Here is a 15,700-nt window from a genome sequence, read left to right on the forward strand (position 1 = left end):
AGATGATACTCTGCAGTATTCGTGAATCTTTTACTAAAATGCTCCCTCCACCTTCAGGTGAGTGAGTCATGTTGGTACTCCACTATGTTCTGCCTCTATCAATAACACATTCACTCAGTCATCTGCCACAACTGCCAGGACAAACCTCTATAAAATTAACTTTCCATTTCCTGTTTGCCTCAAAGACTGAAAGATTCATAATTTCAGCTTCTATATCTCTTCACCTATTTCTCCAAACCTCATTCTTTGGAAATAAAAATTATTTCCTACATTATATAACACAAATGCATAATTCTGCAAGGTTGGTGAGGTAAAATAATGGTATGCAATGGACAATGGACTGGCACAAAGCTCATGCTTCCTATCTGATTTACAGTATCTTATGTTCTTTGTAACCCATCGAAGGTATTACTAAAATGTACAATATTCTTAATGCCTTCATTTCACACAAGTGACTGATATCATAAAAATGAATCCTCTTTCAGATTAGCTTTGCTCCAGCTAGATATATCCAGAGCCAAGAGTACTTTCATGTAATGTATAATATGAACTAGCCCTCAGGCTTTTTCACATATTTCATGCCAATTTCAGCAAATGCGTTGGTAAATGAATCTGACTCTCAGTAATACAGATGAGGGATAAAAAAAATGCCTTAAGTGACAGAGAAGAGTTTTAATAGCAACACTGGACATGTGAGAGTTTGTTTATATGTATGTCAGTCTGTTCTGAACATATGTGGTGTCTGTTACAATACAGTATAGCGCAAAAAAAAAAAAAACCTTCATCCTGTTCATCTATTCCTGTACGTATCTGTGGGTGTGTGCATATGCATATACCTTAGCATTGCTGTTGTCTTCAAACTGCTCTTTGACAAAGGTGTCAAAAGCATCCCAGTGAGAACTGGTCAGGTTGCCACCTACTGCCCACAGGTAGCAAAATATGAAGGTCTGACATAATACACTGGTGAGATGCTTGGAATCCTGACACCAACATGCACACAAACATAAGAGAGGTAGCAGCTCAGTTAATTAAGTAGTAATTGCAGGTAATGGTTCAAACTTAAGTATACACACAACCTACATTATGCACTGAATCTCAAAATGTCCTCATTTGCACTAATAGACCGGTGACCACTGACACTGAAATGGACAGTTAAATTTTGTGACTGATGTACCATTGTGAGGTCTGGCCCTCCTTTGCTCAGCAGCAGTGCCTCCAGCAGGGAACAAAGTGTAGTGACTTTACTGATGTCCACCTGGCGAATCGCCTGGCTGCAATGCTTCAACACGAACTGAAGACCCTTCTCCACATACTGCTCAAAGAGCTCCAGCAGGTATGCCCGCACCGTGTCTGGAAGCTAGACACACAGCATGAAGCAAAGGAAGACATAGGGTCACAGAGAGAAAGACATATGCAGAGGGGGGTGGAGTTATACTGAAGTAAAAATACAACATAGTTAGAGTTACATAGTTCAACATTTTCAGAAAAACATTGATTCACTTTCTTGCCAAGAGTTACATGAGAAGACTGATACCACTTTTAGAATTTATCTTAGTATGGCATAAAAGAGGGGGACACATGTAGTCTGGTGCTGTGCAAAAGTAAAAAACAATCCACCTTCCAACACCTTCAAAGCTAAGTTAATTGTCTGACTGTAACTCATATTTAATGGACAAACATGAGTATGGTATTGATGTTTTCATCTAGCTCTCATTCAGAGAGGGAATACACTTATTTCCTAAAACACTGAAGTATTCCTTGAACAAGGACAGTGTTAGAAAGAGAATACAGAGAACTAGAATAAGTGCGGGCAGCGCTCTCCCTGAATTAAAATAGTTAAATGGAAATCAATAAAAAAAAAAAAAAAAAACTATCTCTACCAACTCCACAAATGTGTTGAGAGTGTAATGTAGCGTAATTGAGGTAACTGGAGAGGTTGAAATACTCAAAAGTGAGAGATAAATGTGCAGAGAAAACAGAAGACGGCAGAAACAAGGAAGACCACAAAAGCAACACACAAGTGCACGGTCAACAAACAGTCAATTAGACATCAAGACAGTGAAATATACAACAAGAGAGAGTGAGCTAAAAGTTGAGGGGAGAGATGAGTCATTGTCGCTGTGGTGTGAAGTCACCCTGAGCAGCTCAGGGCTAATGTTGCAAGCTATAAACTTTGATGTGATGTGCTGTCATCACTGTTCATGCTGACACTTAAGTTCTCCTGCTTGTAATGCCTGAAAAAGCACATTACCAGTCACGTACCAGTGCACAAACTGTCAGGAACGCACAGCCACAGTATCACACAGACAGAATACAAACGCAATGATGGGCAGATGAGAGTTGAAAGATAATGAGACGATAAGTGATATACAGTAAGAGTATAAATTTGATTTGATGTCTGAATGATGCTCACAGCCTGGCCTGTGATCAAGGGTGCAGAACTATGACCTGAGAGAAGACCTGATTACAATTAATGTAACTTATATTGTATGTACTAACACTGACCTTTTGGACCACGCTACTGATGAAACATACAAAAATTCCCAGTCTCTTGAAGTCTTTATCATTTAAACCATTACTATAAATGCACTTGAAAATGCAAATGAAGAATAAAGTTACCAAATTCCTTTGGTAGCAACACAGCAATCAATTTATACTGTCATTTTGTTCATTTTACCAGCTGTTCTTTTGACTTTGATTGTATCTTTTGTTCAGGATTCCTCAATGCCTGCTAATTTCAACAAGTACAACGATGTAATACTTTTATCTGCGATATCAAAAGAGTTTAGGCTAAAATAAGTAAAAGTATATTCCTAACTTTGAAAACATAACAGTTACAAATAAACATTTTCAAAACTTTCAGGACTATGTACGAACCCTCAACATGCCTTCAGTCACTTTCAAAAGTTTTTTTTTGCAATTCCAAATACTGATCTCAGAGATCTGGGGATGACAGAGATACAGTATGTACAACCTTGGTTCCTAATCCACTTATCCATGTCTGGACATAGGGCATCCACTTCAGCTCATCTGGGTCAATATATACCATCCCACAGCGACTGACCGTGGCTGGAGATGCTACAGCCAAGTCCTGCACCTGAAAAACACAGTTAAATAAGCTGTAGAACCACAAAATACTGTAGAAACATGTCAGCATGCACTAAAGCAGACAGCAACAAAGTCTTATTCAAGACAAAATATGAAACTATCCTTTCACCATGTTCGGCTCTAACCTCAAACATCATATGTATGGACGGAGTAAGTTTGATTCGCTCGCTGTTAGCCAAACAGAGCATCTTGTTGTCATCCAGCACCGTGTTCATGTTCTCAATCCACAGGGCGTCAACTGGCCCGTCGCAGACCACCCACTTGTGGTCGTCACTGGTGTCACTGACTGCATCCCGGACGCTCAGCGCCATCAGTCCGTCACGCCACTCCAGTGTTAATGTGTTAACCTGAGGGGTTGAGGTTAATACAATAAATAAATAGACATAGAGAGGGTACCCAAGAAGCTGCATCATTTATTCCCTTGTCTACAGCACCTCTCCATAGAGCTCTCCCATTGTGACAGATTTTGGGTTGAGAACATAGGTCTTGACAGGTTGGTAGAAGGGGTTGTTATCTTTGTGCCCTGTGCAATGAAGGGCCTCCAATGTGTCTGCCAGGATGGTGTAGACAGTGGTCTTACCTCCGCCTGTAGGCCCTACCAACATGACACCATGACGCACTAACATGGTCTCATACAGCTGGATCACCTGGTTGTATAAAAAGAAGTGGAAAGGAGGGGAATGGGGGCATGTTCTGATAATAGACTCATTTTGCAAAACAAACAAAGTTTACTACTACATCAGAGTGAAACAAACACAAAGCAGTTACATTCTATTCATCTCCATTATATTGTGGAGGCGGCAGAGACGTCTGAGGCAGATCTCAAAACTTGAGCAAGTAAAACTAAAATGTCTGCAGGACTAGATAACACTAGGAGATACAGTAAGTGAAAAAGAGTTTTTTAGTATAATTTGGGTGATTCAATGCTTTAAAAGATAAGGCTGGCAATTTTCAATACTTTTATTACTGTTAACACATTTACTGGAAATACAAAAACAGCAATTAACGGATTCTATAAATAACTATTGCCTGCATAGCCAAAGCTCGATGTAGCTTACCCTCTGTGCCCCAGACTTCAATATTATTAAAAAGCTTTTATAAAACATAAATAACACAGTAAACAGACAACATTTATGTAGCATCCATTTATCCACTTTGCCTCTCATTTACCCACACAAACATCAATGGTGGCTAGCTGCCACACACTGGTCTAGCCATCTCGAGGAATTGTGCTCAGCGGCTCACTCAAAGATACTTAGCCATCTAGGTAGAATGAAAAGGGGACCAAACTGCACCATGGATGAGTGCCATGGGCAGGGTAAAAAAAAAAGTCATGAAGGATGGACTCACACATCTTTTTACGGGATATGTTGATGCTAAGAAAAATGACAAATAATACCAGCCTTATCTTTTAAAATTTCGTGAATGTGTTACAGGCAACTGGTTTCACAGAGGACAGAGGTAACATATTCATATGGAAATAAGTCAATAAATAAAAAAACAAAAAATAAAAAAAGCATACATGCATACAGGCATAATTTCCCCCCACATACCTTCTTGGTCATACTAGCCAGAGGCTGCAGATTTCGCTTAACCAGTGAGTCCAGGATGGTGGAGTGTAGCACACCGTAGTCATGCTCGGGAATGCACACACCAGGAAAGAGGTCTGACAGGATACCACTGGAGGGCATTGCCATAATACATGAACACATACATACACACATGTTAGGTTTCCAGCACTTTTGGGGACATTACAGAGGGCAACATTAATTTCCTGAAGACTTACACTAACCTTTACCCAAATTATCACCCTGAAATTTAATGATTTCCATTATGACTTGTATTTTGTCCCCACACACAAGGCGACTCCCCACAATTTGACTGTGTAAACAGATTGATGTCCCCACAACATGAGATACATTGCCACACACACACACACACACAGACAATATAAAAAAATGCTTGCACATGTAACAACATAAAAAACAGCAAACCTTTTTCTCACTGAAACTTGTGTTGGCGGCATGGTGTAATATTCTAATGTCCTGTTATTTTTCAGTATTTGTGCATCAGAAGTAAGATGTGCTTCCTTACCAAAATGTCTGATAGGCTTACCCAAACAGCACAGCATCATCAACGAGGAACTTTGGCAGGTTGGAATCCCTGAGAGCTCTGATAAGAACCACATCCTCACTGAGGTTGGGGTTATCTCGCTTTAGAGACCTAAGAACATACACAAACACACATGAAAAAAAAAACCCTATGACATTAGAAATTTTAAACAGCAAGCATTTTTTTTTACATGTTGTTCACTATTATCAACCGTGTCAATTAACTAGTCAGTTAAAAAATACATTAAAATATTAAAAAAGAAAGAAAATCAATAACACTCTATGAGCATTACCACTTAATTCGACACCTTGACATCAATTACTTCAAAAGTGACGATGTAGGCATCTCTTCCAAAACAGTTGGTACATTCATTCAAATAAATGAAATGAAATGTTATAATGGGCAAATTAATTAGTGGTAAAACAGACTCATGACAAATACAGATGAAATAAAGAAAAACAGCAGCCATGAGTTGCTAATTTAATATTACACAACCTGATCTCCACAACAGGCTTGCTCCGATTAAAAAACAAAGCAAAAAACATTAGAGTGGGAGATAATGAATGTGTGTTTAGTGTGGAACGAGCAGACTCAGTGGAGTAATACCGAGGCAAAGACAGACAATGAATCACAAGCCAATTACAACAGTTACCTGAGCTTCAGCAAATAACCAACAGGCGAAAAGGATGAACTTCACTACATATGGTCAAGAACATCCATTCAAATCTATTTATGCACCCACGTAGACCAGGAACAACAGTGTTTTCTCTCCCTAATGCTGTGCACACATCTCTTCGTGTGTCCCAACACTCTTTCATATCCATTTGTCCGATTGAAGAAATTTCACATAGATGACACAGTGAAACTAGTGCTTCAGTGAAGAAGTGCTAACTTTCTTTTATCAGCCGTAGTCACAGCAAGAAAGAATGGGGCCATTTTAACAGTTAGAGGCTCTTACTCTCTAATCTGAGAAAGTATTTGAACCAATGTCTTTTACATTGGATTAAAATATTTTCTGGGTATGTGAGAGTTCAGCACAAAGCATAACCATCTAATTCACTGATGATGACTGTCTCTGCAATGGACTAAAACATAACTGTGTGCTGATTAGAAACACAGCCATTTAACCATCTCTCACAGCACATTCTGTGCATGGATGCTAAATATACTGAGTGTATTTATGCATGTGTGTCACAAGTCACAATGGTCCTTCTGGTCCTTCTATAACTGAATGCACATGCGTCAGTGTATGCATGAGTGTGATGCTCTAACCCAGCCATGACCAGGACAGACTTGACAGCTCTCATGCCAAAATCATAGTGGTCCTGCTGAGACAGCTGTTCAGAGCACAGCTTGTACATCTGGGTCATTTTCCTCGCTAGGGTCTTACTGGACTCAAATCCCTCTGAGTACAAAATCACCTGGAGGGAGGAAGAGAAACAGGGGAATGATGAACTGTCATGTTGAGAAAATAAGCAAACATATACAACAGTGCACAAGCACATTGTGTTACCTCAGCAATCAGTGCATAGTTTGGCACCATCATGGCTATTGGTCTAAAGAGAGCTTTAAGGTTGTCAGGTAGCTCCGTTCTTCCAGCGTAACCAGGGTTCATGGTGATGAATGCAGCACAAGTCATTACCAGCTTGATCTCCCGGCCCTCAAATCGAAACCTTGGCAACTGCATAACACAGAGATGAGTGATATGCTCTTTATGTCTGTGTGTGGCAGTGACTTATGGAGCTAATTAATTTCTAATTCATGTAATCTGTTCTGGCTCCTAAGCTAATGGTCCTTCTGTATCTTCTCTATGGAAAATACAGTAATGCTACAGTAGATTACTGGCTGTAATTGCTTTGAACTTTTAGCATATTACATTTGGTCAAAGCTGTGTGCGTTGTGTCACAAAATGCAACATAAAAGTTAATGTATTGTGTGATGTCCCATGGAATGCATTGCCATTCATCTAGATAAAGCTAATTACAGGTGTTGTCAATAGACTACTGAACATACATACAGAAAAGATGTGAAGCTAGAAAATAATTCTACAGTGACGAAGTCTGATAGCAGACCATCATTGACACAGTGGAATCAAGAGTCTTATCATCAAGTGACTGACTTTTGAGTCTGCAAGGTTCATCACTTGGTGTTACTTGTTACACGTATTACTTAGATCTTAAGATAGCGCCTTGTGAACAATGCAAAAGGGGTGTGCATAGTGTGGGTGTACCTTTGCAGCTTTTGCGTTTCGTATGGTTATGAGCTGCTGAGCGATGACAGACAACACTTCAATGTCGATTCGGTTAAATTCATCAAAACAACACCAAGCACCGGACTGAGCAAGCCCACTAAAGAAGCGCCCCATCATCTGGAAGAGAGAAATGTAACTGATTAAAAATAAGAGAAAGAAGCATTAGGCTGACTTTGTGTGATATATAAAGGTATGGGTTATCATTTCTAGTTATATCATTCATATATGTAAGAATATATTATTTCATAAAGTGGCAACATGGAGACCATGTTAGACAGTGTAATTCATGGTTATGTTTATAATCTTGGTTCCATTTGTCCTCACCCTGCCTTAGACAACACAATGTATATGTTTAGGTGGCATCAGTAAATTTAATTGTACTTGTGTGACGTCATGTTATTTGCACTCTTCCATGGATGACGCAAAAAACACTGTTCAAAGTTATTTATATCTCAGTGGGAGAGACAGTAGAATTAAATACTCTGGTTAAATATTGCTTAGCCACAGTGTAGCAGAGCTGAGCAAAGAGTTATTCGTAAAACCACAGAGTGCTGTGATTCTAGCTTGGCTAAATCAAAGCACTGATCAACTCTAATACACAGGTGTCTGCTACCAATAACTAACTGCATAAGGCGTAGAGAGAATGGCTTTCCAGCTGTCTTGTCAGTGTGTGCTTTCAGCTGTACTGACTCCAACCTCACTGCACTGCAAGACAAAATACTGTTTAACATTACATTTAAAAGTATAGTTTCTCTCAAGATTAAGTCTGGGGGCTTATAAAATACTGATATTCCCTTATATATAATATTAGTTACTACCTATGGATGAAATATCAACAGCGTGTTTGTTTTCAACCTGAGCAAAATTAATGAAAACTGACTGATGTAAACAAACTGTAAACAAACAGAAACAATGAATAACTTGTATGTGACAGCAGGTTCCAATCCTGTGTATTGGATTTTAATGAGTCATCCCTTTTGTTTACATTGGGATCACAGAAGGCGCCTTGTGCTAGATTGTTAATGCAACAAATACACACTAAATTAAATTTTAGGTCATTATCCGCCAGACGCAGTACAATATCTATTATCACACTAACATACAAACAGCTACTGATGGGGCTGGCAAAACTTACACAAAGGCTGCTTGAAGAACAAGAAAGGATCAAATCTGGCTTAATGCAATGTTTTAGTAGCATAGAACTATTCTAAAGGCTCTGTATAGTGTCTTGTCTTGTATCTGTTCTGTATCTGGTCTTTAACTGGCACAGTTGCTGAAGCTCGACTGCTTTTGCAACAGTGCCATCTAATGTCATCACTTAGTATGAACAGCCAGAGTGACACAGAGCCTTCCAGAGTTAATTCAATTGGAGCGGACACATGCAGTGTCAGTGAAAGTTATTGGTAACAATAGCAGAATATGTGCTGGATGACATTAGGTGAATAATGAAGAAAACAAAAGTAACACAAAGTGCAATAAAGGAGCACACAAACGTTCAGATGTGGGTTATGGATGAATACACTTTGTCATGGCTGACCTTGTAGTCAAGTCCATCAGAGCAGTTGAAGACCACACACTGTATGGCCAGGGCCTTAGCCAAGTCTTTGGTGGTCTCTGTTTTGCCCGTCCCTGCTGGGCCAGCTGGAGCTCCTCCCAGGTCTAACTGGAGAGCCCCCATCAGACACAAATAGCAACGGTCCTGCATATCAGGGAGGGGTGAGAGATACAAAAAACCCCCGAAAAACTGAGATCATTGGAACAAAACAATAGATTAACAAGATAACTAACTACTACTTCTAACTATTACAGAACACTATTAGCTCTCTATTAGGTCTCTACAGTGGGTTGAGCTTGTGTCTTGGTAGTCTTTTCTATACAGGTCTGTGGGTTTACAAGCAATCTGAATGAAGTCACATAATATTTATGAAGCTCTGTCATTGCAGGAAGCCCCTCTAATAAAATATGTGTTCCCAATTTGATCTCACTGTGGTTATATGCAAAATAAAGCACAAAAAAGTCTCTGCTTTACACCAGGGTTGGCATGTATCAGTCATACATGTGTGTCTGAGTATCAGTGTGTGTGTGTGTGTGTGTGTGTTACCGTGAGTGGTGTGATAACCAGTCTAGGACAGGCTCCCAGGTATTCATAGCCATAATTGTAAGTAGATAGAGCCATTGTGGCCACACAGCTGTCAGTGTCCAGGTCCCAGTAGTAGCGTAACTGTCTTTGCCATTCAAAGTTTGACCTGGTGTCCACCTGAAAAAGAGGGCTGAAGTTACTTTAAGGTGAGTTCTTACAAATCTTTTCAGATCAGCTGAAAATCCTCGGTCAATACCTGCACCTAACATAGCAAGCCAAGAACAGATATAGATATAAGCTCCTTGATGGTTTTGTGTGTGTTCACACTATTGCACTACTATGTATGTACCTTCTGGCGGACAAGATCAGTGACAATGTCTCTGGCATGGACATCGATGGTGATGAGGGCAGTGATGATATTACGGTGTAAAGTGGGCAGCTGTCCTCGTACCAGTGCCGCCAGTGCATTCAGCCTCTGCAATAAACACAATCACACACAACACACACAGTTAAAAATTAAAAGGTAAAAATACTTAGGAAAACACAAAGGTAGATTTGATTTGCTAAATAGAATTTTCAACAAGGAAATTAGAGGTGAAGCAAGAGGTAGAGGAATTAATGTGATTTACATCAAAGTTAGTTAGTTCAAATTCCTGCAGGGCAGCAAAGTGATTGTGGTCTCCCTCCAGGCAGGCATCCATGTCCCTGCACCACATCATCTGAGAGATGGTCAGCACCACCTGGTGGACACACACACAAACTGAAGTCTGTAGAAAAATGGAACTGAACTAAGCCAAACAACACGAACAACAGCACACAAGTCTGTTTGTGTGTGTGCATATGTGTATGTGTACCTGCGATGGATGTCCAGCCACCACCCATTCCTCCCTAGACTTCACCTGGTAGTCTGCAATGGCAGCCTTGCTGAGACGTCGCAGGGAAGAGAACATAGCCTCCTCCACTTTGCAGAGCCAATCTTCCACATTGCCTTGTGCCTTCAGACCCTTAGTCAAACCCACCTACATTTACACACAGAAGGACAAGATCTGTTTCAGTTATGGACACGATTATACGTGTCTTTATGTGTTCAGAGTGAATCCTCTGTGTCAGTTCACAGCCTCTATTTGCCTTTCGTGATCAAAGGGCTGCAGGGGTGATAACTAATCACCCCTTGCTGTCATAACTCACAAGCCCTACATCTGATACAGTGGGTGACTGAGCAATTTGTGCAAGCACAATTGCCACTGCACTCAGAAAGCATTCATCATCCTTGTTGCAGAATTTGATGTGTCAAACACAATTATACCACAATGATTGCTGTCGTATAATTTACTATTGAGGAGAGCCTGGTCCTCAGCTGGATACACTGAAACCGAAAACAAGAGCAGAAAACAGCTAGCAACCACAGACAGAGGACGAAACCAGTCAACCCTGAAAAAGCTGTTACCCAATTTTCTAGTGTTTGTGACAAACCAACAAACTCTTAACGAGTGTAGTTTCTACAACAGCACTACATAATTCATTCATTATTTTGTTATCAATACAAATCAGAATTTGGCATGTCCAATTTTTTTCATTACTGCTTGTACATGTTTTTTTGAGATCCTGCTTAATTCTTGCACTCATGATTGGTAGGTAAGAGTGGTGTGGTTTAACATGGCTGAAGAGATTAATATTTTTATACTTCACACAGCAAGGATGTTGGTATAAGAGTGTATTTTTCTCTTCTCACTCACTCTCTCTGTCCCTCTCAGCAAGGAAGAGAAAAACAGGTAGAACAAAACAGAGAGCATGATGACCGAAGGTATTAAGGTTACTCCAACCTGACCTTCTCTCCCTCAGGAGAAACCATGTTCAGGATGTTTTTGCTATAGAGCTCCTCCTGTTCTCCAGCATCCAGCGCAGTTCCTGTCGCACCAGAAGACCGTTCGCGCAGCAAAGCAAACTCTAACCGTATAATGGCATCAAAACACTTCCTGAGGTGGGGCTGCACTGCCTGGGGGTTTCTCGTCTGGGCCAGGATCTTTAGCAACTCATCATTGGATAAGAAGTAGAACCTGAGAGGAAAATATAAAGGCCGAATATCAGAGTTCTTAATACTACACATCAGCATCTACTGTACATCATAGTGTTTGTCAATAAGTGATCACAGGGAAGAGATATTTAGAGTGACAACTGCTAACCTGTCTAGGGGAAAATGAAGAGCAGTATACTACATATTTATAGTCTTAAATTTTGAATCTAATTTGTGCACAAGGAAAAATACTAACAGAGAAAGGAAGTAAAAATAAAGCAAAAAGTCATGGATAATAAAAATGATGTAAAAGTCTGTTGTAATATGTAACAAAGCAAGCATGTGTGTACCTGGGGAATATGACTCTCTTAGACTCCAAATATGCTTCCAGACACTTCTGTATCTCTTCCAAAAGAGAGTTGTTGTGTTGAAAAGTCTCCAACAGATCTGTGTAGGATAACATGTATTTACCTGAGGGAGTGCATTTATGACTCTGTATATCTGTCTGTCTCTCTCCCCACATATATGCCGCCTAGTCTTTTTTTTGCTGGGCTGTGGTTACCTACCAGGCTGTGTGGCAGCCTTAAGGGCATTGGGCATCTTATGGACCTTTGACATGATCTCCTTCCAGGACTTGTCCACCTTAAGAAACATCTTGGACTCAGCAGGCAGTTGTCTCTTGATGTCTGGGGCCAAGAAGATACTCTCTAGATATAGCCAATTTCTTTGGCATGTCAGCCACTCATCCTGGAAAAGAGGGTAGAAAAAGGAGAGGGAAAAGAAATATAGAGGAGGGAGGGAAGACAGTAGGGACAATGTAAGTGGAGGAAGAATTAAAGTAGTAAATAAAATGAAAAATATAAATAAACTGTAGTCTTAAAATTCATCACTGTTAGTGTTTCCTTATTTGAAGTCAAATACAGGACTCTATAAACATTATAAAGCACATTTTCTTTATGCAAGTAATTTGGGTTCTCATTTGCAGCCACTAGAGAGAGCTACTGTGTAGCATTTGAGGCCAAACCCAAAGTCAAAATCTGCATTTAGCATGTAGACAAGCCTTGAAATGATCATGATGAAAGATCACTGTAAGCTATTTTTTGCAGCCGTTACCAGTGTTTGGTTGAAGAGGGTCAGCTGTCTCTGCAATTTTTCCACCCTGAGCTTGATGGGAGCTACATAGCGAGAAGATGCCACCGTGCCCACGTTAATAATGCTGTCATCCAGGAGCACCTTCACAGTAAACAAACATGGAAACACACACATAATCAGATGTACTGAAACATTCTAGCTGTTAGTGTGTTACAACAGTGTCTGAGAGTGTGTGCGTGCTGTGTGTTACCACCTGGATATCATCTGTGCCTCCCATGATGAAGACGTCTTTGGAATCACCATGAGACAGCACAGTGAAGTCTGTGGTCTTCCACATATCCTCCACCTGCATGGCTCATTGAGAGGGCAGAGCTTAAATGATGTGGGCTCACCGAAAGGCATTCCATAAATAAGTCTTTGCACATGTACATCGTGTGTGTGTATTGTTCCACAGACATGATTTTCAGGGAGGAGAATGGTGGGTCACAACAAATGTTAATACAGCAACATTGGACTTATCTCCTGGCTAGAGTGGATGTGGTACAAGGGGAAAAGCATCTAAGTAAAATCAAACGTAAACAGTGGACAACTCCGGACTAAAGCTGCAACAATTGATCAAATAACAGAAAATGAAGCAGCATCTCTTTTGGTAATCATAACATTTTATTGACCAAATGATAAACTGAGAAAATATTTTGCGCATTAATTAATGATTAATGTCTGAGTGGTGCTTCACTCATAAAAGTACAATGTAACTAATCATTCCAGTTTATGTACATTTGTATATATTGCATTTATTTTAAAGCACATGTGGCTAGTGCATTCATTAACAAAATTCAACACTAAAACCGTATATGCCAAGAAAGTATGGTGATCAGGCTGTCATTGTCTCCAGAAACATGAATTCAACTTAAAGGGATATATTGACATTTTTGGAGACATGTTTACTTGCTTTCTTGTTAATTAGATGAGGAGATCAATATCACTGTCATGTCTATGCAGCAAATATGAAGAGCGATTTTGTCTGAAGGCAGACAAATCCACCTACCAGCACCTTTAAGCTCACTAATTAACATGTTATATCTTGTTTGCTTAATCTGCAGAAAAGATAGGCAGATTTTCTTTTATCACTGGACAGAGCCAGGCAATCTGTTTTCCCCTGCTTCTAGTCTTTATGCAAAGCTAAGATAACTGTCCCCTGGTTGTAGCTTCATATTTAACAGACAAGTATGAGAGTGTTATCAATCTTCTCATCTGACTCTTGGCAATAATGCAAACAAGAGTTTTCCCAAATCTTCCCAAAATGTCGAAATATTCTTTTAAGGAACAAGTGTGTAAGATTCAGGGGGATCTATTGGCAGAAATGGAATACAATATTCAGAGGTATAGGTTTTCATTAGAGTATAATCACCTGAAAATAACAACTGTTTTCATTTGCATAGAATGAGGCCTTTACATCGAAATAGGGAGCTGGTTTTCTGTTCCAGAAAACATGCCTGTTCCACTGGCATGTTTAGCTTATGAATGGACAAACCAAACACTGCTTCTAAAGAAGGCATTGTATGATTTTCATGAGTTTCGAGGACACTGCTGGTTCTCCTACATGCTTGGAAAAGGGAGGGGTGAGGCAAGGGGTACACAGTTGGATGCTATCTGCAACCTCACCATTAGATGCCACTATATCCTTCACTCTAGGCCTTTATCGACAAATGCTAAATGCTGAATGCTTATTTGTATTGCCATGCTGTATATCCATTCACTCTTTGCCACTTTCCTCCTGGGAAAGAACCTTAGCTGCCTCTTGTGAGAAGCCTGTCTGGTATATCCTCTTCATTACAAAACTGTCAGTCTGCTATGTCAGAGAGGGCATTGCTTTTGCAGTGGATCAGAGGAACTGATTTTAATTGGCTATAATGAATGCCAGCCTCTATCATATCCACTAATAATGTATTACTCCAAGTCCAACCACATTGCAACCATCAGTGCATCACATGCTACCAACCACTGGCCATAAAAACACGAAAAGTTACCATACCACACCCCCAGCACTGTGTGCTGTATGAGTTAAATCACAAAAATAGGAATTCACTAAGCATCTTAGCAAGTGAATCTCTGTATGTGACAATGCAATTGTTGAGTCATACAGTATGAGTCATCAAATTGGGTTATGTGGGCACAAAATGGCATGATTAATGATTAAACTTGTACTGCATTTTGCCTAGTAGATATAGCTAGGAAGATCACTTTCAACGCACCTTTGCAATAATGGTCTCCACTGATGCCTCTCCTGAAGCCTGTCCTGACACCTAAAGGGGTCAAGGGTGTTAGTGCTGTTTATCCAGGTCAGACTTAAAGATATCAAGTATAACCAGCTTTTGTACTAGTATTGTATACCTATATTTTGTGCAATACAAGCAAAGATTAGTTTCATGCAAGGTTGTATGTAAGATTACATAAGGGGAAGTGGTAGTGCTCACTCTTTTACTGACTTAGTAGCCCTATTTATGTGTTACCTCTTGTATCTCCATTCCACAGGAGAAGATGTTGTTCTCCTCCAAAACAGCCACAGTGAGCTTCTCCATATTCAGGGAGGTCCCAACAACAGACTCCAGAGTCTTCCAGTGCTCTTCTTTCATACATGGGTTACGTAGATTAGTGATCACAGGCAGCTGAAGGACAACACATGAATATGATTTAGACAGAGTCACAAAGCTGTCGTCAGGAACCAGCAGCCTAAATCACTTCCTTGCCATCCGTATTTTAATATGGCATCTTTTCAAAATGAGTGATAACACGTTGTCCTACCCACCCTCTGCTTCATGACCTCCACCTTGTCCTTAAGACTTGCCACTACATCGTTACGTGGCAGGCCCTTCTCCAGCTGGTTGACGTATTTGCCATATTTGATGACCTGTGAGCTGAACTGCTCTAGGTCCAGTTGCTCAAGTGTGCTCTGGGGTTGGGTGGACAAGGAAAGACATAGTCAAGCTTAGCAGAGAGGAAGAGCTGTTTACATGTGTCTGTACGTGATACTGTATGTGTG

General features: G+C 40.2%; 1 protein-coding gene across 1 annotated transcript in view; it reads right to left on the reverse strand.

The window, feature by feature from the left end:
- dnah6 (dynein, axonemal, heavy chain 6) overlaps nucleotides 1-15,700 on the reverse strand; it is a 53,491-nt gene that overhangs the window by 30,731 nt on the left and 7,060 nt on the right. The window contains 23 exon segments of the mRNA XM_041964216.1: nucleotides 837-980; nucleotides 1,175-1,357; nucleotides 2,975-3,097; nucleotides 3,234-3,455; nucleotides 3,543-3,755; nucleotides 4,662-4,788; nucleotides 5,224-5,331; nucleotides 6,493-6,641; nucleotides 6,734-6,901; nucleotides 7,451-7,588; nucleotides 9,009-9,170; nucleotides 9,573-9,728; nucleotides 9,901-10,026; nucleotides 10,181-10,291; nucleotides 10,406-10,570; nucleotides 11,380-11,608; nucleotides 11,916-12,012; nucleotides 12,132-12,312; nucleotides 12,679-12,798; nucleotides 12,911-13,003; nucleotides 14,913-14,963; nucleotides 15,171-15,326; nucleotides 15,467-15,610. Coding sequence (XP_041820150.1) covers nucleotides 837-980; nucleotides 1,175-1,357; nucleotides 2,975-3,097; nucleotides 3,234-3,455; nucleotides 3,543-3,755; nucleotides 4,662-4,788; nucleotides 5,224-5,331; nucleotides 6,493-6,641; nucleotides 6,734-6,901; nucleotides 7,451-7,588; nucleotides 9,009-9,170; nucleotides 9,573-9,728; nucleotides 9,901-10,026; nucleotides 10,181-10,291; nucleotides 10,406-10,570; nucleotides 11,380-11,608; nucleotides 11,916-12,012; nucleotides 12,132-12,312; nucleotides 12,679-12,798; nucleotides 12,911-13,003; nucleotides 14,913-14,963; nucleotides 15,171-15,326; nucleotides 15,467-15,610 — 3,366 coding nt within the window.

This window comes from Chelmon rostratus, chromosome 3 (genome assembly GCF_017976325.1).
Source record: "Chelmon rostratus isolate fCheRos1 chromosome 3, fCheRos1.pri, whole genome shotgun sequence".
Classification (NCBI taxonomy): Eukaryota; Metazoa; Chordata; class Actinopteri; order Chaetodontiformes; family Chaetodontidae; genus Chelmon; species Chelmon rostratus.